Genomic DNA, 23,423 nt, shown 5'->3' on the forward strand with positions numbered 1-23,423 from the left:
TAGCTCATACTGCTGCTCAAAATCAAGATTTCCTGTAAAATCGGTATGAAAATGTTTCTTGGCACCCTTGGAGCACTGCTGTCAGACAAAGCCAAGGCTAGGAATATCCCAGGTATCAGTTTATCGATTCCTGGCATCCAAGGGAAGAGACGCCAGTTTCCACTGGCAGCAGGGGGAGGTTGCATGTTTTGGAAGAAGCGTGAAATCTGTTAACGTTCTGCTCACAACCCTACCTTGTAGAAAGAAGGAAGCACCGATGTCGGGGAGTTCTTCAGTGTAGACAGCCGATGAGCCCCCCAGAGTGCCATGCCAACGAAGAACACTGCACCCCTCAGCACCGCCGCGTCCTCCATATACATACTAGAGAGGAAAGAGGTCACACATGCAGAGTCACAGGGGGCTCAACAGCCAGACCCAATACCAGCCAACACTTCCTGCTGATTGATAGCTATTTCCTATAGCCTCAGGACACAGCATTTCAAGACTAGAAGACCCTCCCTTTATTTCAAATTGTTTGTATTCTGCCTATATTAGAACATCACTCCTTTACCCGTCTATAACCTCCCTTCAATGCTCTGTACGTTTTAACCTTGTGAAACTTGTACAGTGCTGGCACATTGAATCGGTTAGGGTTTTTGGATGTAACTACCATGCTGTTTATATCCTAATAAAAAGACAAAGAAACTAAACTATGCATTTACCGATTCTAAAATTATGAACAGTTTAAGTAGATGTTTTTGGTGCTGAATTACTCAAAAGGGATCGGGAGTCAGTAGACTCAGAATTCAAAGGAAAGGGTGCCCAGAACCCTCCAGTATAACCAGGTGTGTAGCCCATACCTGTCCTCCATGATCCGGCACATGTTGTACACCGCACTGTGTCCTAAATGTGTCCCCAGAAGATTGCGCATCAGCTACAAGTAAAAAGCATCAGACATACAGAGATTTAACGCTGCAATCATAGTAATAAAAGCTCTACACAAAACACTCATTTTATGGATATTTAATAACCCATAAGTTCAAGGATAACATTGAGTAACGTAAAGCTGGCTGTGCACCTTTTACACTTTTTCAGACAGTTTTTAATATTTTAAATGAATCTATGCCTGTATTCCTGGGTCTGTGAACATGAATAGATATTCTTGCACAGTGATCAAGTTGTGTTTTTAGATTTTATATACCATGTGTGTTTTTGTTTTGTTTTTTTTAAGTGCTTCCAGTCTTTATCATCAATTTTAGGTTAATTATGTTTAAAGCTGTGTTATGTTTTATGAATATATTATTGTAAACTGCTTATTGATAAGCAGTCAAGAAAGTTTTTAAATAAAGCTGCTGCTATTTTGTGAATCAGCAACAGAACAGCGATGTCAGCACAGCCAGCTGACAGAGAAGGGCAGGACTCCGCCGACTGCTCTGCTCCTGTAAAACTGATGCTTCCTACAAATCTGAAACTGGGCTGTGCAGGATGGGGGTGCGGGATGTCATAAATTTTATTATTACACTTGTAGTTTTGACCATAGAACTGGATGATTTCTATTGTAATTCAGTTTTAATGTTATTGTTTGATTAGCTAGTGAATGCTTGTATGAGTATCGTTTACATTAATTAGGAATCTAGAGGGACACACAATTATGCTCTACACCTGATAAATACCAAGGTTAGTGGTTAGGACACACTTTTAAGTTCCTTTGTTATGGCTAATCGAGGACCGGTTGGTGTGCCACTGTTGCCATTTAACGTGGCACAAGAGGGAAATGATATAATGAAGATCTTGGTTCAGGACTTTGGTTCATTCAGCTTGTCCCAGAGTCCTTAGCTGTCTGCTTTAAACTGAAACTGCTGGGATACAGTGAACCAAGAGGGAGGGTTCCCACGTTCCGACTGTACAATGCACAGTAAGTGACGGCAGAAAGAGAACCCACCCAGCCAGATTTGTCAGGGCTGTAACTGCAGCTCTGTGCAGGTTACCCCCAGCACTTTACCACCATCCTTGGTTTGTTCCATGCTCTCTTGAATCCTGGTACTGTTTTTCTGTGGCACATGCACTATCTGCCACCTTTTCTGTGGAAAACGGATTTTGACATTGATCCTGAGTCTACCCCCTAGCTCCAGAACTTATTTTTCAATGGAAAGTGACATCCCTCATGCAAGTCTGTATTATAGCCACCTCTCCTCTTCCTAGGGTAGAGATTCTTGGATCCTAAAGCCTCATGTTATAGGACCCTGCAGCGTTTTAATTGCATTCTTTCAACTGAGAAATACAGTTCCCTCATTATCTGCTTATAATGCTGCAGGCACACACTATCCGGCCATCCCAAATTAAACCAGTTCAAAGAAAACCAAGTAGTCGGGTGGCCATCTCTTAGAAGATTAGCAATTGTTCCCAGATAGGAGCTTTCAGGGCTACTAAGCTTGTTCTGCCGGCACATTCACACAGCACGGACAATTTAATGCAAACAGTGTCAGGCTGGGGGGAGCTGGAATGTAAAGATGAGTTACTGACCTTCCAGCAGGGCTCACAGAGTTCCTTCACATTAATAGTGCGACACAAAGTAATGATAAAACCAGGGAGGCTCTCTGGGGGAAGGCAGTTATAGCAAACCACTGCGTCCAGAACCTGCAGGGAAACCTGGAGGAGAGAGAGAGAGAGAGAACCTTCAGCAACCGGCACATGGGTCTATGTGAGAAACAGCGGCCTAGACGGGGCTGGGAAAGGACTCAAAAATGAGGATTACCAAATGCTAACTAATCTGGAGAATAAAAGAATAGGAAATTAAATATCAGCAAATGCTAAAAATACCACTTACCTCAATGTCCACAGAGGATGCCGTGCGATTACACAAGAGACAAATCAGTCTGCAAGAGAAAAAAAGTCAGAAATCATGCTAAAGTTACATGTAAAGAGACTCCTAGACAGCAGTATAGGGAGAAGCACTCAAGAGACGGCTACACTCCTGCGCCTATTGCTCTGCTCAGAGCTAGGACTCTGCTAACTGAAATCATCCTAGAGAAACTGAGCCAATACAAATCCTGACACAGGGCGAGCAGAATTACTTACAACAGCAAATGAAATGTAAATCTAGCCAAGTGCAGAGGGATGCACCGAGGGAAGAGTAACCCAAATTATAGCTGCACAATGCAAGCTTCCACATTGGGAGTCACCACTCAGGAAAAGGATCCAGGTGTCATAGTTGAAAATACGTTTAAGTCTTCTGCTCAGTGCGCAGCCAAGAAAGCAAATAGTGCTAGGGATTATTAGGAAAGGAACGGAGAATAAAACAGAATATCCTAATGCCTCTGTATCGTTCCATGGTGCAGCCTCATCTTGAGTATTGTGTGCAGTTCTAGACTAGTCACATCTCAAGAAAGATATAACAGAATTAGAAGAGCGACCAAGAAGATAACTGGGATAGGAAAGTTTGTTCTTCGCTGCTAATTTTTGTTCCAGACGAGTTGCTTTTACATCCCTACCAGCAGATGGAGGCAGAGAATGAAAACCTTTCAGGCACTGCTACATAACCTCAGTATTGGCCAGTACACAAGCCAAGTTGTCCAAAAATCAAACCCCAAACACCTCTGGCCTAGTAGAGACTCAAAGTTGGAGCCCCCTAAACCTAGGACCCCCTGTCTCAAAGAAGGAATACAGTAACATAACCTACGTACACTTAGTAATTCTGCGTATGATCTCACTGGCGCAGCCAGAAGTCTTTCGAAAGAAGGGGGTGGGTCTCTGGAATGATCTGTGGTATTACAGCAACAAAAATTAGCAAGTAAGAACAAGTTTTCCTTTCCTGTGCAAACCCCAGATCAGTCCAGAGAAGTTGGATGTACCCAAGACCCTCTAACCTGCCGGGAACTCAAGACCCACGTGCAACACACTTTCCCCCAAAGCCTCCTCCTCTGGCGCCCGCACATCCAAGCGGTAACGTTTAGTAAAAGTGTGAAGAGACAACCATGGCACCGCACGACAAATCTCTTGCAGAAAAAAAAAACAGCTGACTCCATCCAGGAGGCTGCCTGTGCCGCAACCCTTCTGGCACAGACTGACTCTTACAGATATAAGAGGTATTTATCACCTCCTTCAGCCATCTTGCGATTGCATCCTTGGAAGCCTTATTTCCCTTCTTTGCTACACTGAATAGGACAAAAAGATAATCTTATTTCCAAAAGGCATTAGTCACCTTAAGAAATTGCAAGAGGATTCATCGCACATTCAGTAAGTGAAGCTCCCTCGCCAGAGGAGCATCTGATGACAAATGCGGAAAAGCTAGAAGTTCGCACATCCGATTAAGATAAAACAAGGATCAACCTTAGGCAAAAAGGAAGGAACCGTACGTAACACACCAACCTCTGAAATTCATAGGAAAGGGTCCCAATAAGACAACACTTGCAGCTCAGATATCCTCCTAGCCAAGCAAATAGCCACCAAGAAAACAGACTTCAAGGTTAGGTCCTTCAAAGAAGCCCTTCTAATCCGTTCAAAGAGGACCACACAGAACTCAAAGGACCAGATTAAGGATCCAGGCTGGACATACCTTCCAGACCGGAGGACACAGATGTTTTGCCCCCTTCAGGAAACACACAACATCCGGATAAACAGTCAACTGTCTTCCCTGCACTTTACCTCAAAGACACCCCAAGGCAACCACCTGAACCCGGAGGGAATTATAGGCCAAGCCACTTTATAAGAAGGCTAAAACCTGAGAACATCCACCACCAGTGGCTGCAACTTCTTCTGCAAACATCATGACTCAAACACTCTCCAAACTTGGATATAAGCCAAAGTCGTGAAGGGCTTCCTTGCCTGAAGCAATGTCGTAATTACAGGTTCCAAGTATCCCTTCAGTTGGAGACATCTCCTTTCAAAAGCCAAGCCGCTACACAAAAGCGATCTGTCCGGTCTAAAAAGATGAGTCCCTGCCACAACAACCCAGGCAGATGGGCAATGCAGCCACTCTGGTGCCACCAGAATCACCCTGCCCAGATAAAGCTGGACACGAGGCAACACCCGACTTATGACAGGCCACAGGGGAAACACTTACAGTATCCGCTCTGTTGACCACAGCTGCACAAGGACAACAATGCCCTCAGAGCAACTGAAAAAAATCAAATCATCTTTGAATTTCTTGGAACTGCCATGAGGCCCAACTCTGGCCTGCATAAGGGCAAAGGCCTCCGCCAACTCCCATTCCCCTGGATCCAATCGCTGCCTGCACGTTGTCCATTCTGGCCACGTGCAACACCAGTCCCGTTAGATGGCTCTCTGCCCAAACAGTTCCCGTGCCTTCTGCGCCACCAGACGTCTTTGTTCCACCTTGCTGATTGATGTACACCATCGTAGTCACATTGCCTGAGAACACTCATACCATCCTTCCTTGAATGTGTGCAAAAGCCTTGCTAGCCTCTCCCCCAAACTGCTCTGGTCTCCAATTGATTGATTAGGACGCCTCTTCTGGTGACCACTGTCCTTGGGCAGTTTTCCCTTGACAAAGCACGCCCCCCCCCCCCCCCCCAAACCTTTGAGGCTGGCGTCCGTGGTCACCACCACCCAGTCGGGTACCTCCAGGTCCATACCTTTCTCCAAACTGGGACGAGAGAGCCACCATGAGAGACTGAACCTGGCAACCCCCTGAAGCGGTAAAGGAAGCTGAAATTCCTCAGATAGATTCCAATGGGATAAGAGGGCCCTCTGAAGGGGGGGTCGCATGTGAGCAAAGGCCCATGGAACTAACTCCAGTGTAGACACCATAGAACCTAGGATCTGTAAATAGTCCCAGACTGAGAACTGAAAGTCGCAGAGGTCTGAGCACCTAATCTTGTAATTGATCACCCTCTCTGTGATCAGACACCATCCCGACCCAGGTATCAAATCAAGCTCCCAGATATTCCGACTGGGACGGCTCCAAGTTACTCTTCGCCAGATTTGTCACCCAGCCCAACAAATGCAGGAGCTGCATGATCTGAACTGAATGGCAACACTTCATTCCCAACTTCACGCTGATGAGCCAATCGTCCAGGTTCGGGTGCACCAGGATTCCTTCCCTCGAGTGCCACCACCACAACCACCATTACCTTCGTGAACATCCACGGTGCTGTCACCAACCCAAAGGGAAGGGCTCAAAATTGGAAATGTTCCCCTGGGACCATGAACTTCAGGAACTTTTGATGGTTGGCTCTTATGGGAATGTGGAGATAGGCCTGCATCAAATCCAAAGATGCCAGAAACTCCCCCTTGCACACCACCGCTACCACCATCTGCAATGTTTCCATGCAAAAACATGGCACCCGGAGGGCCGCATTGACCCTCTGAGATCAAGGATGGGGCGAAAGGTCCCCTCCTCCTTGGGCACCACGAAATACAAAGCACCTTCCCTGTCCCTGCTCCTGAGAAGGAACTGGAACAATTACACGTAGGTGCTGTAACATGTCCTGCAGCACCTCCCATTGGGACAGGGAGGTAACGGAAGACAACAAAGGCTTCCCTGAGCAGACAAAAAAATTCTAAGGCGTAACCATCTCTTACCTCCAGAGCCCATTGGTCTGACATGATCCTGGTCCACTCCTTGTAAAAGAGGGATAGGCTCCGGAGAGAAGCGGACCAGCTTGCCTTCATTGGCCAAGCTTACTTCTGCCAGCCCTGTCATAGGGAGTCCTATGCTGCCTGTGCTCTGCTTCTGCGCTATAGGCAATGGAGGAGGTCCCCGCAGTCCATCCAGGACTGGGTTCATTCCCTCATTGTCAGACTCCTCCTGTGTGAACTTAATCCCCAACTCCTTAACACCTGGGGAATTAACGGGCGCAGTTCCCCCTTACTGATCAATCTTACTACCCTAGCATCATCCCCCTCAGCAATCAGGATGTTCTCTGCATCGGGTCACCAAGGCGCTCACAGGGTCCTTGTCTGGATCCCCACTGGACCTCCCTGTAGCAGACCAGGGTCATCCGCTTCATTTGTGTCCCCAGCGGCACCAGTGGCCCACCCGAGGAGCCGCAGAATCCCCCCTGACCCTGATTGCCTATCAATCCAAGGCTTCTTAGCCCCCTCGGGTCTTCTGGGGGAGCGATGGCTTAGATCCGGCCTCTTTCTTGGCCCAACAGGCCTTATGGAGGAACAGGACAAAATCTGTGGAGGACTAATCCTGATCCGGGGAGACACTCCCTACAAGACGCAGCCGCATTGAGGCGCTCCTGTTTGGAGCCGCAGCCATGACAAACTTTCCAGTGCTGAGCGGGAGGCGTCCTTCCGCCACGATCTGCTCTAAAATCAGCCCCCGCCGCAGGAAACTGTTGGTGCAAACCAGACTCTGCTCAGCCAGCCAGCAGAAACCTGGCCCCACTCACCTGACACTGCCTCCCGGCAGTCAAGACAATCAGCCTACAAATTGTGCCTCTCTCCTGCTTTCCCAAAAAACAAAAAAAAAAACAGCACACGAAAAAACAGCAAACAAGGAAGAGTAAAGAAATCTGAATACTTCCCTGCTTCAGGATGCCGGTAACTGACCGCTGGGGGTGGTGGGAACCCAGAGGGGGTGAGGGACCTCCAGCTTACACATACACGATAGACAAGGGTCGAGCTAGCTCAGGGATCACCAAAGCACCCCCCCCCCCCCCCACACACACACACACACACACCCTACGCTACCCGATGGATGGCCCATGAAGGAACCTAACATGTCGGGGAGTTTTCCTGCTAGGAATCTTTGCTTCCCTTTTTAATTTACTCTTAGAACTTCAGACAGAAGGTTTGCACCTCTACCATCTGCTGGAGACAGAGAAATACTGAGGGATTGCAGGTCTGCACCTCTACCATCTGCTGGAGACAGAGAAATACTGAGGGACTGCTGGTGGCACTTTGTTATGTAGCACAGCCTGAAAAGGTTTTGTTCTCTGCCTCCATGTGCTGAGAGGGATGGAGGAGTAGCCTAGTGGTTAGAGCAGGGGGGCTCCGAGCCAGGAGACCAGAGTTTGAGTCCCGCTTTCGCTCCTTGTGACCTCGGGCAAGTCACTTTACCCTCCATTGCCTCAGATACAAAACTTACAGGCCGATACAGTACAGTGCGCGCCGACGGAGCCACACATTTTACTTTAAGAAATTGGCACCTACCCAAAGGTTTTTTACTGCTTTTCTGTGCACCCTCCAACTTAATATCATGGCGCTATTAAGTCGGAGGTCCTGAAGAGTAAAAAAAAAAGTTAAAAAAAAAAATTTAAAATGGGCCGGCGGCTGTCGGGCCGAAAACCGGACGCTCAGGACTTGCTAGTGTCCCTAGCGCCTCCTTTTGCCCGTTTCTACCGCACCACCTAATTTAAATACTGAATCGCGCGCACCAGCGAGTGGCCGGGGCGTTCGTCCGCTCTCCCGCGAACTTTACTGAATCGGCCTGTTAGACTGTAAGCCCTCTGGGGATAGGGAAATACCTACAGTACCTGAATGTAAACAGATGTTATCTCAGATCGAATGTCTGTATATAAAAATAAATAAATCCTACTTGTCTGGACTAATCTGGGGTGTGCACAGGAAGGAACAATTTCCCTAGGAGGAAAAGCTGCCTGGAGAAGAGACTGTTGTGGGGAGAAATGATAGAGGTCTATAAAATAATGAGCAGAATGGAACGAGTAAATGTTAAATCAGTTGTTTACTTTTTCGAAAAGTACAAAGACCAGGGGACACACAAAGAAGTTACTAGGTGATACATTTAAAGCTAAAAATATTTTTTTACTCATTGCATAATTAAGCTCTGGAATTTGTTGCCAGAGGATGTGGTGAAAGCTATTAGTGTAGCTGCGTTTAAAAGAGGTTTGAACAAGTTTCTGGAGGAAAAGTCCATTAACAATTATTAAGGTAGAGTTACAGAAATCCACTGCGTATCCATGGGATAAGCAGCTTGGAATCGCTCTACCCCTTGGGATCCTGCCAGGTACTTGTGACCTGTATTGGCCACTGCTGGAAACAAGATACTGGGCTTGATGGACCTATGGTCTGACCCAGAATGGCAAGTCTTATGTAACCACCAGCCTGCCCTACTCAGACAACACCCCACTTCAAGAATTCAAAAATGTCCTTACTGGACCATTGGAGCAATGTATTGATCCAGGTAACAACTGTTGAACTTGACCAAATTCACCAGAAGCTGGAGGAATTCTGAAGACAGGCCGACTTCCATCCACTGAAGGACAAACTCAGCTGGAGAAAGAAGTAAAACATAACATGATGGGACACCAGACTAATCAGACACATACTAACCCTTGAAAACCTTCACTACTTCTCTACCCTGCTCATTCACTGACATCAGGGAAAGCTAAACCAGGACTTGGTTGGTGCCTTCTTTAGAATAAAGAATTTTAGGAAGATGTATTATCCCCCCTCCCCCTCCACTCAAAAGCAAATACACGGTACATCAAGAGTAAAGCAGGCAGTAAGATATGTACAGTAACAGATAAAGGAAAATTGGCTCTTACCTGCTAATTTTTGTTCCTGTAGTATAACAGATCAGTCCAGACTTCTGGGTCTTGCCTCTCTGTCTCCATCTGCTGGCAGGGAAAGTTTCACTGCCTGTACATAACCCTGTGTGCCACCTGCAGTCCCAGTATTGACCTGTACTCAAGCCAAGATGACAGCAACAACCATAAACTTCAAATCAAACTCCCTCCCCTTCAATGAGCTGGAGAATACTCCATCGGTAAGTAAAGGCGAATCGAATAGTTTCGAGTCTGTGGGTTCCAATGTGACAACAGAGAGCGTTGATGTGGTCTCATGTGTGCCCTCACCCAGGGCACTACTTCCAGGGTTGCCGCCATCAAACTGAGAACTTGAAGATAGCTCCACACCATCCGGTGTATCATGCTCAGAAACACTTGGGACATCAACTTCCTAATCCCTGTGTTCAGGAGGAAGTCCTTGCCCTGCTTGCTGTCGAACCTGACTCCCAGATATTTCCAGGACTGCTTTTGTCCACGTTTAGGACCCAACAGAGTTCCTGAAGCAAGGAGGTTACCCTGTTGGTCACCCAGAGACTCTTCCATGGCCTCGCAATGTGGGAGGCATCTCATGCCAGGTCAATCAACTCCTGGGTGGCTTCCAGTACCGGAATGTAGCAAGAGGCTTTCCATAGGGAAATCTGAATGGGATTCTTCTTTGGTTCCAGAGTCCGCCCCAGGACCTCCCAGCATCTTCAGGGTCTGGGAAACCAGGGCCGGCAATTCGTCTCTATGGAAAAGCCATAACATGGTCAGATATGGTTCTAAACCAGGGGGAATTTCCCCATCTTCCAAGGAATCTGTATCCTCTTAGTCTTTTCCAGCTGGGTCCCTGCCAGGGATATCCTTGGTGAGGCGAGGCATTGCTCAAGGTCTGCCGACAGGATTGAGAAAGGGATGGCTTACCGGCTGAGGTTCCGTCCGGACAGGGGCAAGTGAGGTAGCAGATTGCGCCTATACGAAGGCTTACACGCCCTGGAAAAAATTCCAACCAAGAGACAGCAGCTAAGTCCATGACTAGCCCAGGAGGTACTGGGGTAGGTACCGCTGTATTTCTCTCTCCAATGGATGACCCAGTCCCGGGTGTACTCCGATCTGGTGTACTTCCAGTTAAAGTTGTGGCTGACATATCCTCTGAATGGGAGGAGCCAGGCTTAGCAAAGTCCGGAGAGGCCAATTCTCTCTGGGCTTCCTCACAGTGCTGACATAAGAATCCATGTCAGACTGTGCAGCCCTAATATGACAAGCAGCTCAGAGAGAAGGGCGCATGTTTCTTTGCTGCTGGAGCCATTGGCGACAGTAAAGGTGAATTGGTTCTTACCTGCTAATTTTCATTCCTGCAGGACCACAGATCTGTCCAGACAGTGGGTTGAGCCTCCTGTCCAGCAGAGTGAGATATAGGATACCTTTTCAGTTTTTCTCTATCAGGACAGAGCTCACCCTGCGTCCCTTCAGTATAATCGATATCAAAGCAGCCAAAATAGCACAGAGAACCAGGATAAGATCAAGCAAGTAAACTGTAACTATCAAAATGAAACAAGAAATTCAAACATGTATGAAAAATGCTCTTACACAGCTATCAATATATATATATATATATAGCAGATACCTCCGGTGCCTTACAATTCGGATGAACTTCCAGTGTCTTAAAGCTCAAATAGAAGTAGAGAATCCCAAAAAGAACCCGTGAAAGAAAAACTCTGAGCGGACGTAGCAATGTAGATGTAGTCAGGGCGAGAGTCTGGACTGATCCGTGGTACTAAGGAACGAAAGTTAGCAGGTAAGAACCAATTTTCCTTTCCCTGGACGTACCCGGATCAGTCCAGACTGCTGGGATGTACCAAAGCTTCCCTAAACAGGGTGGGACTGAGACAGTCCTGCTCGAAGTACCTGTCTGCTGAAAGAGCCAAAGACTGGCGCCTGAACATAGAGGTGATAATGACGCGCAAAAGGTGTATAGGGATTTCCAAGTAGCTGCTCTGCAGATTTCTGGCAGCGAGACTGACTGACCCTCCACCCAAGAGGTAGCCTAAGAACGTAAAGAGTGAGCTTTTAAGTCCTCCGGAACCGACTGGCCCCGACAAATATACGCTGATGCAATCGCCTCTTTTAGCCGGCGAGCAATAGTAGCTTTAGAAGTCTTATTCCCCTTACTCGGCCCACTCCATAAGACAAAGAGATGATCAGAGACTCGAAAATCATTAATCACCTGCAAATATTGCAGTAGGACCCTCTTCACATCAAGGTGCCGTAGATCCGCACCAGGCGTGTTCGCAATGTCCTCTGGAGAAAAAGCAAGGAGCTCCACTGACTGATTTACATGAAAGGAGGACACAACCTTTGGCAGGAAGGATGGGACTGTTTGGAGGGAAACACCTGAATCAGAAAAGCGAAGGAAAGGCTCCCTACAAGACATGGCTTGGAGCTCGGACACTCTCTGGTCTCTATTTCCTCAGCCAGGAAAGACAGTCTTAAGGGTCAGATCCTTAAGTATGGCTCGCCGAAGGGTGCCTCGCAAAGAACGCGGAGAATCAAGTTAAGGCTCCACGGCAGACAAGTAGCCCAGACAGGCACCCGCTCAAGTGCTTAGCCCCCCTGAGGAACCAAATGACATCCGGATAGGTCGCCAACGCATAACGCCCAAGGAGGGAAGAGAGCGCCGAAACCTGTACCCGCAAGGAATTGAAAGACAAACCTTTGGAGAGACCATTCTGCAGGAAGGAGAGAACCTGGGACACCGAAGCCTTACGCGCCGGAACTCCGGACTCAGCGCACAGTCTCAAACACTCTCCATACCCAAATATAAGCCAGAGAGGTAGAAGTCTTAAGGGCCCGCAAAAGAGTGGAGATAACCTCCTCCTTTTAACCGTTCTTCCTTAGTCACCGCCGCTCAAAAGCCAGGCCGCTAGACAAAAGGGATCCGCCTGATCGAAAAATACTGGACATAGTCGGAGCAGGTTAGGCAGATGGTTGAGGCAGAGAGGACCATCCGTAGCGAAGTTCACCAGATCCGCGAACCACCGTCTCAGAGGCCACTCTGGCGCCATGAGGATAACCGGCCCCCTGTGGAGTTCTATTCTTCTGAGTACCTTTCCCACCAGAGGCCAAGGTGGGAACACATAAAGGAGGACATCGTGAGGTCAGGGTAGGACCAGTGCATCCACTCCTTCTGAGCAGTGCTTCCTTCTGCAGCTGAAGAATCTGGGGGCCTTTACATTGCTCAGAGTATTCATCAGGTCTAAGTGAGGGACCCCCCACTTGTGCACGATCAAATCCATTGCCTCTTCAGGGTCTAGATGCTGACGACTTAGGAAGTTGGCTTGAGTGTTCTCCTTCCCCGCGATGTGGGAGGCTGCTGTTCCAGATGGTGCTCCGCCCAGGCTAGCAGCTTGCTGGCTTCCAGGGCAACCGGACGACTCCTGTTGCCCCCCTGGTGATTGATGTAAGCTACCATGGTGGAATTGTCGGAGAGGACTCGCACAGATTTGCGATGGATCAAGGGCAGAAAAATCTTGAGAGCCAGATGGACCGCTCGGGTCTCCAGACGAATGATGTGCCACTGAGACTGGATTGGGGTCCATCGTCCCTGGGTAGACTGATTCTGACACACCGCTCCCCAGCCGAAGAGGCTGGCATCCGTTGTCACAACAATTCACTGAGGAATCTGCAAGGGCATCCCCTTCAACAGGCGGGCGAGAGACAGCCACCACTGCATGCTGTCGATGGTAACATTGGAAAGTGGTAAGGGTGTCTGAGACTCCTCCGAGATCGGCTTCCAGCAGGATAAAGCTTTCTGCAAAGGACGCATATGCACAAAGGCCCAGGGAACCAAATATATAGTTAAACCATAGTGCCCAGAACCTGGAGATAATCCCAGGCTGTGAGGACCGTGAGATAATAGATGTTGGACTTGACCCATGAGCTTGAGTGCACAGGCCTCGGATAACAGAACTTTGCCCACACAAGTGTCGAAGCGTGCTCCTAAGAATTCAACGACCTGAGAGGACTTGAGGTTGCTCTTTGAGAAACTGACTATCCACCTGAGGGGGGTGAGAACCAACAAGACCCGGTTGACAGCTATCACACGCACAGGTTCTCAGACTTTGCCCGAATGAGCCAGTCGTCCAAGTATGGGTGGACTAGGACTCCCTCCCACTGGAGGAAGGCTGCCACTACCACCATGATCTTGGTAAATGTGTGTGGCGCGACCGAATGGGAGTGCTCAAAACTGAAAATGTCATCCCAGGATGTTGAGGTGAAGAAATCTCTGGTGTTCCTGGGGACCGGGATGTGAAGGTAGGCCTCCTTCAGGTCGAGAGAGGCAAGGAACTCCCCTGTCGCTATGACCACCCCCTCAGGGTCTCCATCCAAAAATGGGGAACCTTTAGGGCCTTGTTGACTCTCTTGAGGTCCAGGATTGGTCGAAAGGAGCCGTCCTTTTGGGGACGATGAAGTAGATGGAATACTGGCCGGATCCCTGTTCCTGGAGGGGGACCGGGACTATGGCACCGAGTGCTTGAAGCCTGTCGAGAGTCTGGCACACCGCTGAGCGCTTCCGAGTTCCGCAGGGAGAGATCAAGTAGAAGTCCGGGAGATCCCGAGCAAACTAATACGTAGCCTCTTTCGATTACTTTGAGGACCCACTGATCTGAAGTAATTTTGGCTCATTCCTCAAGAAATAGGGACAGCCGACCACCTAAGTCTGGAACGGAGGAATGGGCCGGCCGTATCTCATTGTGAGGACTTTGCGGCGGTGCCTTGATGGGTACCATTTCAGAAGGGCCGACTGTCCCGAAAGGAGTGAGACCATGCTGGAGACCTAGTGGAGGTGTTTCGATTAAAAGCTCCACGCGGCTTGTTGTACCTGTGCTGCCCCCGGAAACAAGAGCGTGACGGATAAAAAGGATCTGGACTGCTTGGGGCGGTCCTCCAGTAGCTTATGAACCTTGTTGTCACCCAAGGATTTGATAAGCTGGTCCAGGTCTTCGCCAAAAGGTAACTTACCCTTGAAGGGTAGAGTGCCCAACAGTGATTTAGAAGAAGAGTCTGCAGCCCAATCGCCTGGCTGACACCACTGAGACCATAGCTCTGGCTTGCACCCTGAGGAGATCATAGAGAGCATCAGCTCCATACACAATCGCGCCTTCCAGCCTGTTCCGCCTCTGCAGATCAGAAGGAGAAAGAAAGAAATCACCAGTGTGGAAAACAGAGAAAGCTAGGGAACTTCAGGTTCAGCTGCCTGCCTCTGCTGGGAGACAGAGAAATACTGAAGGGACGCAGGGTGAGCACTGTCCTGATACAGGATACCTTTTCAGTTTTTCTCTGACTCCCTCTGCTGGACAGGAGGCTCAACCCACTGTCTGGACTGATCCGGGTATGTACAGGGAACCGCTTTAACATGTGTTTAGTAAGTCGTGTGTGTACAAAGCAAAATAATTCAACAGCAGCAAAATTATAAGCAGGTGAAAAATTGCAAGGCAACTTAAAACATGCATTTTATGCTCTGCACGCCCATGGCTCACACTGGCCCAGGCCCTGCTGCTACAACACAGGCTCTTCTATTTTGGGTGAAGGTGCACCATAGGCCAGCAGGAAAGTGGGCAGTTTGTCAATTCATTCTGCCCCAGTGGGGCCAGGTCGTTGACCTTCGGGACTTTGCTCTCCCCAGGTCAGCCCAGGCAGTCAAACTTCATGGCTTCTATCCACAACCCAGGGCCCAGCACGCTTATGGGTTCACTTTGTCCACCCGTCTGCAGACAGGCAAAGATGCCATGAGCGTTTTACTGCTTAAAACATGCAAAGTTTTTGTCAGTGCCAAGTCTTCTAAATATTTTTCTACCCCTGCATAGTTACAGTAGATTACGGTGAAAAAAAACAAAAACCAAAATGACCCATCCAGTTTATTCCTGCCCACATTGCAAACATCTATCCCAGTTGCCAGCCAGCGTGTGAGACCACTTAAGGTCTCTCTCCTTATCCAGGTCGGGTACCACCATCTTTCCCATTCATATTCTACCATCTTGAGGAGTTGAGCATAAAAAACTCCCACCCCCAGGTCACATCAGCACTCTACTTGTAGCGTAACTGCCGTGTTAATGCTCTTCCTTAGGCCAGAATAGATTGGGCAGAGGAGGACATTACCAGGAACAGAAGCAATCGTGTGAATGGAAGGAATGAGGGAGACTGGATGGGTGATCGGGTGAATAATTTAATGGAGCATTATGAGAAGAAACCCAAGTCTTTGCTGAGTCCTAGGTCAGTTCCAAAGTACCTAATCATTTTAGCCTCAAAAAGTTGTGATCCTGGATAACTTTAACATTTTCCTTTAGTTACCCTGATCCTAAAGGTCAATGATGACGTGCACCCCCCATGGAGCTGTCGCCTTGGTCTTGTCTATGGTATTTGAATTTACTTCTTCCTTAGCTAGTTAGATCCCTTTGAACTGTAACCTCTATATTAGACATTAATGTTTGGGTACTTGCCAGGTTCTTGTGACCTGGTTTGGCCTCTGTTGGAAACAGGATGCTGGGCTTGATGGACCCTTGGTCTGACCCAGTATGGCATGTTCTTATGTTACCTAAATATTCACAGCACCAAAAAAAGAACCACATCCACATACCCAATCCTTCCTCCAAGTAGGTTATGTCTCTTCCATAGTCCGTAAGAGCTTTAAAAACCTCCAGTCGCTCCTGAAGGTCTTCATTAGATGGATAGTCCTTGATGACCCTGAAGAAGTGTGCTCGCAGGAAGCCCAGTTTTTCCCCCTTCAAGAAAACCACCAGACCATGAAGTCATTTCAGAGACTTACCCAGAACACAACCAACCAGCCGGCAAAGTTACAAAATGTTCTTTTAGATCTTTGTATCTAGGGGAGTCCAACCCTGTAGCAGGAGAATACTGGGCTAAGGCATTTGCCCAGATTTTCATTGTCATTGCTGGCCTCTGGTTTCCATAACGGTAAAACAGAGAAGAGCCAAGTCACAGCCTACAGACAGGGCAAGCACGTCAAGGAGTAAAAGCAGTAAAGTATGCCAGCAGCCATGCAAGAGTTTTCCCCCCTTGTGAAACATTTAAATCCCAGGAGCTGCAACATAGCATGGGTAGGTTTTTACCTGTCCATGAATGATTGCCTTCAACAGATGGAGCACTGCATGACGGGCTTCTGCTGGCTGCTCCGGCTGCATCAAATCTGCCACTTCTTTCCACACAGACTCGACTGCATGCTGTGAGACAGGGACGGCATTAGAACCCCTGTCCACACCCCCAAGCAACAAAAGGTTTATGATCATCTGCCCAGCACCGGCCTTCCCTGACCTGCATGCAGCCGCTCCATCAACTACAGACGAATGCTGTTACGTTGGGAAAGTCATCGCTGACCAGGAAGAGGTTACCCATTGGTCAGTAGCACAATGCCAGAGAATAGAGTAGTTATGCAACACTAGGCACATGGCTTTTCTTCTGCAACTCACCCAAACAGAATTCTCATTCTAATTTGTTTTCTATCATGGATTAGGTAAGCAGCAGTGTCAGGGCTGCTTCATTACGGGTTCGTTCTGATGTTTCTTTTAGGATAATACCTCCAAATGGGTTTGTTTAGCACACAGCATGACAGGAATGAACCTCACTCTTAAGCTAGGGGGCACCCTCTCATTCACTACTAGCGCCCTTCTTATACTGCATTGTGCCAAGAACCTCTTCCTGGAGCTCACAGGATGCAGTGTTTCTCCTAAAGCGAAGCCTTTGCTAATATGATTTTAATGTACATGTTCTCACCTATTTGTAACCGATTTGACCTGTTGAGATTTGATTTGCGCAGTTGGTATTTTCCCCCCATATGTGAGTGATAAACAGAAGATTTGGTCACAATTTATGTGGTACATCCTATTTTAAACACGCAGAATGTGTTTTTGTGTGTGTATTAGCAGTCCAGTGGTTAGAGCAGCAACAAACTCAGGGTTTGAGCTACTAACCAATAGGAACAAGCTAAAATACAGTAAGAGTGGGTATCAGATGACCTTGGATCTTATATTTTGTTGCTGTACATCACCTAGAAATTACTGTGATTAGACAAGTAACAGTTTACCTAACAAACTGATAGATCTAAGCCAGGTTTCTGCTGTGGAATGCATTCCATCAGGACCTCTTTTTCCTGTATGAACCCAGCACACTGATGTAAAAATGCTGGTTACTTTTTGATAATTAGGCGAGCCTCTGTGCAAGCTTTTTCAGAGACCAGTCAGCAGCAGCCCGCGTCAGCCCTGGCCTTCAGAAGTAGCGCCACGTGAAGCTGAACTTACCTCTTCAAATCTTTTGTTTTTTGCCAGCTCAGAGATGTGGTTAATGGCTTTTACTCGATTATGCAACCCACACTCTGCACTTAGTTCCTGCAGGAGAAAAATATAGTTTCAAACATTCTGAAGTTAAAGCATAAAAGCAAGGCCTACATGTCAGTGCTCTTTAGAAACAGCTGCAGAGTGGCCTGGACTTTGTCCTTGAAAGCTCACGCCTCAAAATTATGGAAAAGGTAGTTAACTCGCAACTCATGGAATACCTCGAAGATAACATCCTCCACCCTTCCCAATTTGGTTTTCGGAAAACTCTCAGCACAGGAACACTCCTACTCTCACTCACTGATGCCCTCCTTATTGGCCTAGACCAAGGTCACAGCTACATCACTGCTTTCCTCGACATCGCCGCGGCTTTTGACACGATAAGCCACAATCTCCTCCTTTCATGCCTGACATCTGCATATCTGGCACAGCCCTTCTTTGGTTTAAATCATACCTCGAGAAGAGAAAATTCTCTGTTAAACTAGGAAAATCAGAATCCACACACCTCCCCCTCACCCAGGGAGTCCCCCAAGCTTCCTCCCTCTCGTCCACCCTTTTGAATATTTATGGCTTCTGATATTTTAATATGTCCTTACATCTTTTAAATTTTATCTTCTGTTATTTTGTTTGTAATTTCTTTTATTGTAATTTTATGTTAACCGCTGTGAAGGCTACGCTGAGACAACGGTATATAAGCAATAATAAACCTTTTTAACATATACCTCCTGCCCCTATGCAGCTTCTCTCCGAACTTGGCCTTAAATTCTACATCTACGCAGATGATGTCCAAGTCATCATACCTATACAAGATTCCATCAACGCCACGCTAAAATACTGTGAGAAATGCCTCTCTTCTATCAACTCCTTACTCACTAATCTCCACCTCGCTCTAAATTCATCAAAAACCAAACTACTCCTCATTCACAACCATCAAATGCATAAGCTCTCACCTACTGACTACCCAGCCAACAGCTCCTTCGCCTCTCAGCCCCAGTAAGAAACTTGGGTGTTTTAATTAATCAAAACCTAAAAAAACATATCAACTGTCTTAAAAGAAGGATTCTACAAGCTAAATATTATAAAAAAAACAAAACACTGAAACCCTTACTCCACACCCACGATCTCAGAACGGTTATACAAGCCACCCTCTCATCCAAACTAGACTACTGCAACTCCTTGTATTTAGGCCTCCCCTACTCATGCTACAAAACGCCACCGCTAGAATCATCTTGAACGCACATAAATCCGACCATATCACACCTCTACTAAAAGACCTCCATTGGCTCCCCATCCCTTCACGTATCCTTTTCAAGACCCTCACCATTATCCATAAATCCATATTGAAACACAACTCATCCTGGCTCAACGAACCCCTACGACTCATACAATCATCCCGCCCAACCAGAGCAAACCTCAAAAGGCACTCTGCACATCCCACCACTCAAAAGCGCCCACCTCACCTCGGGACCACACCCTATCAATTGCTGGACCCACCAACCTCCGCCTAGAACCCTGCCCCTTCAAATTCAAAAAAATGCCTAAGACCTGGCTCTTCCACCAGGCTTACCCCAACTAGACTCTCGCATCCCCCCCCTCCCCCCACATGGCTGCCAATTGTTGACCTCCGTATCTACCAGTTACCTGTTACTCTTCAGTTAACAGCTATCTTACTAAATTGTTAATTATTTATTTCAGTTATATGTTTGTTACCTGTTACCAATTATCCTACCAAAATTGTTATCTAGTTTGATTTTCAGGCTCCCTTTATAGCCTAAACTGTAACCACCTCTGTTGCACATATTTCCACTAGTTGTCCCAACTCCCCCACTCCCTGTTCTTTGTACCTTTCCAAGCTAGAGCTAGAATGTAAACCGACATGATGTGCCTACTAATGTCGGTATAGAAAAACTGCTAAATAAATAAATACATACATAGGTGAGTCTATAAGGTGCCACCCGCCTCCTGTCATTTGTGCTACACCAGACTGATGCTGCCATCCTTCTGAAGATTTTTCATGGCTAAAAATCTATGGACTTTCTCCAGGAATTTATCCAACCCTCTTTTGAGCCCCACTGTGGTAGTTGCCTTGATCATGTCCTCTGGCAACAGATTCCATAGCTTTATAGCGTGTCAAGTGGAAAAAAATAAAGTGTGCAGATTCTAGTTTCATGGACCTAGTGATAGTTGAAAAGGTAAAGAGCAGTTCTCTCGTTAACCCCTCCACCCCACTCACTATTTTATAAATCTCGATCTCATCCCCTCTCTCAGGTGTCTCTTGTCCATGCTAACCTGTTTAGCCTCTCCATCCCCTTTCTCTCTGGATGTCTGAGATGGGGCGACCAGAACTGCACACAATATTCAAGGTGTGCCCACACTATGGATCTGTACAAAGGCATTCTGACAGAGAACACCACAGACTGTTCCTGTCCAAATAATTCCTAACATTCCCTTTGCCTTTTTGGCTTCCACCTCACACTGAGCTGAAGATTTCAAGGTATCGCTCACACAGACTGCGAGGTCCTTTTCCTGGGTGCTGCCTCCTAGCATGGACCCCAGCATCCTGTACCTGTAGCTGGGACTGATTTTCTCTGCGTGCATTACTTTGCACTTGTCCACATTAAATTACATCAGCCATTCAGAAGCCCAGGCTGCTCATCTCACGAGGTCCTTCTGCAGTTTTAATGACTTGAAAAATTTTGCATCCTCTGCAAATTGGGTCACCTCACTTTGTTCCTTTCTGCAGATCAGTTATGAATAAGATAAACAGCACAGGTCCCAGTACAGACTCTTAGGACATTCCACTAATGACCTTTCGCCATTTGGAAAGCTGACCATTTTGTTCTGCTCTGTTATCCTCCAGAAGCAAAAATGAATTCTTAGAAGTTTAAGCTTAATCTGTGACCTGAGCTTCTCCCTGAGCAGATAGCAAACGATCAGCTGGGAAAATAAATAGAACCCTACAGAAAAAGGAATATAAGTAGGCTACAGTAAGAGTTACTTTGCAGCTGTTTGGTTTGTTAAGGTATAGGTATAGTCTGTAACCAAGCACAGTAAAACTCTGCACAAACCTGACATCAAACAAGACCAGTGATGTACGACATGCGCCAGATCGCTGCTCCACAGCAACAAGAGATTCCTAAGAGCCCTTTCCTGTACATCCCTCAGCTGGCACAGCAGCCTCCTTACCTTCAGTAGTTCAGCAGTGACAATTATCTCTGTCTGTTTGCCTTCCGTCTGCTTCACATTAATCCGCGATGGTCCCAAGCCAAGGAGCAGCTTGAACTTTTCCCGAAACCCAGAGTCCTTGCTCTGCTGCTTCGCCATCACTGCCAAGTCACAGGTGCCTATGCAAAGAAAGCAGGAGATACGATAGCACAGCCAGACCACTTATTCACCCAGCAATCCCCTCGAGCAAGTGATGGACAGCAAACAGGCCTGGATTTCCACACTGGCTCACGAGGTCCTCACCTATGGCAGCAAGGTTTGAAGAGATGTGAAATGTGGCAGCCTGAGCCTCAACACCCTGTCTACCCCAAGTGGAGCAGGTAAAGCCAGGGAGGCTCTTAGAGATGTTTGATACAGTCACATACCATCGCACAGAACCAGCCATACATTGCATGATCTTTTCGGTTATGAAAAGAGCTTGATTAATAATATCCTGAAAAGATTTAAAGATTATTATATGAATTGAGTGGAATGGAGGGGAAGGAAAAAGACAAATCAAATGAATTATAGGATCAGGAGACCTTCAGTAGAGCCAGAAAAGTTTCAATCTGCTTGGCAGCTTAATGCAGAATTGCTGGCAGATATGAACGTTAAGGATACTGTAGAGAACTGGTATGCAACATTAACCACAACTGATGATAAAGTTGCTCCATCTAAATGCATCGCCATTAAACAGAAACATGAGAAGACTCCCTAGTTTAGTTATGAATTAGTTCAACAAAGACAGGTTTTAAAGAAGCATGGAGAGAAACATCCCAGTCCCATTATGAAAGATCCTCCTCTTCAGGCACTAAAGAATTATAAATCTCATGTCCAACAGGCCAGAAAGAGTCTGACGTGAATAAGATTCAAAATTCAATCTTTAGGCCTCATGACGTGTTCTGTACTATTAAAGAGTCAGTCAAGACAGTACATGGCTCCCTTGCTCTGGCTGTAGACTGTGAGGGAGTAGCCAGTTACTTTGTGGCAAAAGGTAGCCAAACTAAAAGCAGGGTTTGCAAAACATGAAAGCTCATCAGAAGCAGAATTGCTAATATTGGATTTTCCAATACTTTGGAATCAATTTAAACCAATATCAACAGTAGTTTCACATTTAAAATCCACCTAGCCCGTTCAGGATACTACAGGGAACACAGAACAAAGCTTAAGTATTTACAGCACAGGTCGTACATAATATCCCAAGGGACGGATCTGTACCAGAATTTATAAAGAGAGCAATACTGAGACCAGTTCAGAAAATCCAAGTCTTCCATCTGATCTGTTACTAATTACCGTCCTATAATCAACCTTCTGCTATTGGGCAAATTACTTGAAAAGCGTGAATCCCAACCCGAGGACTATCAGCAGAGACAAAATATTTTCAAAACACCCACGACACAGGTGCACTGTTGATAGCGCCAAGGATCAATTGCATTGTAGTATGGACAGAAGTGAATCTGGCATTTTGGGACACATGGACATCTCTAGAGTTTTCGATACTGTTAGCCATACAATTTTGCTAAGCTGGCTCCAGTCATTAGCGACAGACGGATCTGTACTCACGTGGTTCACGTCATGAATTAGGCCCAGCTCCATTAATAGTCATTTTTGTTAAATATTTTTATTTTTACCTATAAGGTATATATCAGTTTTATGTATTTTTATAGTATTTTTTTAGTTTCTTTCATTTATTTATTTTTACTTTTATTTTATTGTAAACCGTTTTGACAAGATACCCTGTCTTGAAAAGCGGTATATAAATACTTTTAAATAAATAAATAAATAAATAAATAAATGTTTAACAGATAGGAAGCAAAGGTTCCAAATAGGAAATCAAACTGAGTGGAAGACTATGGCCTTAGGGGTCCCTCAAGGCTCTGCTTTATCATCAGCGCTATTTAATATGGGAAGATTAACCACCTCGTTAGGTTTAGCCTACTTTATACATGCTGACGATGTAGACGTTTTTATTCCTGTACCCCAGATAGTTCCCAGCCAATAACATCCAATCCAATAAATAATTGGTTGCTTAAAAATAGCCCCATCCTCAACACTAATTTTAACGTTACAGGAGCTCATGGCTATTGATTCACCCTAGGCCCCTCCCAATGTCAGCCCTGCCCCTAGGCCTTGTACGGATGCCTTAGGTTGCCAGGGAAGATAAGGATCAAAGGAGGTGACCTTGATGACTGAGCCTGAGGAGTTCAAATTGAGTTTGTGGTTGCTAAGCCAAGATAATCATTGAGATTGCAATTTATTTTATTTATTTAAAATCTTTTATATACCGACATCCGTTTGCACATCGCATCGGTTTACAAGCAACTTAACAACAATGAATGATGCATCCATAAGAGTAGCCATCTTAGTTTCTAGTAGCAAAAACAGCCAGAAGCTGGTGAGGTATCAAAGCCAA

The 23,423-nt window shown here is 46.6% G+C and overlaps 1 protein-coding gene across 18 annotated transcripts in view; it reads right to left on the reverse strand.

The window, feature by feature from the left end:
- Positions 1-23,423, reverse strand: part of TSC2 (TSC complex subunit 2) — an 80,531-nt gene that overhangs the window by 50,199 nt on the left and 6,909 nt on the right. For all 18 annotated transcript variants that reach the window (XM_029577406.1, XM_029577407.1, XM_029577409.1 and 15 more), the window contains exons 2-10: positions 20,993-21,150; positions 17,774-17,860; positions 16,589-16,699; positions 16,096-16,240; positions 9,066-9,183; positions 2,807-2,855; positions 2,503-2,628; positions 840-913; positions 234-360 (exon numbers count right to left, since the gene is read on the reverse strand). In XM_029577406.1, coding sequence (XP_029433266.1) covers positions 234-360; positions 840-913; positions 2,503-2,628; positions 2,807-2,855; positions 9,066-9,183; positions 16,096-16,240; positions 16,589-16,699; positions 17,774-17,860; positions 20,993-21,130 — 975 coding nt within the window. In that variant the 5' untranslated portion in view covers positions 21,131-21,150. The remainder of the gene's footprint in view (positions 1-233; positions 361-839; positions 914-2,502; positions 2,629-2,806; positions 2,856-9,065; positions 9,184-16,095; positions 16,241-16,588; positions 16,700-17,773; positions 17,861-20,992; positions 21,151-23,423) is intronic.

Source organism: Rhinatrema bivittatum, chromosome 14, assembly GCF_901001135.1.
Source record: "Rhinatrema bivittatum chromosome 14, aRhiBiv1.1, whole genome shotgun sequence".
NCBI classification, from domain to species: domain Eukaryota; kingdom Metazoa; phylum Chordata; class Amphibia; order Gymnophiona; family Rhinatrematidae; genus Rhinatrema; species Rhinatrema bivittatum.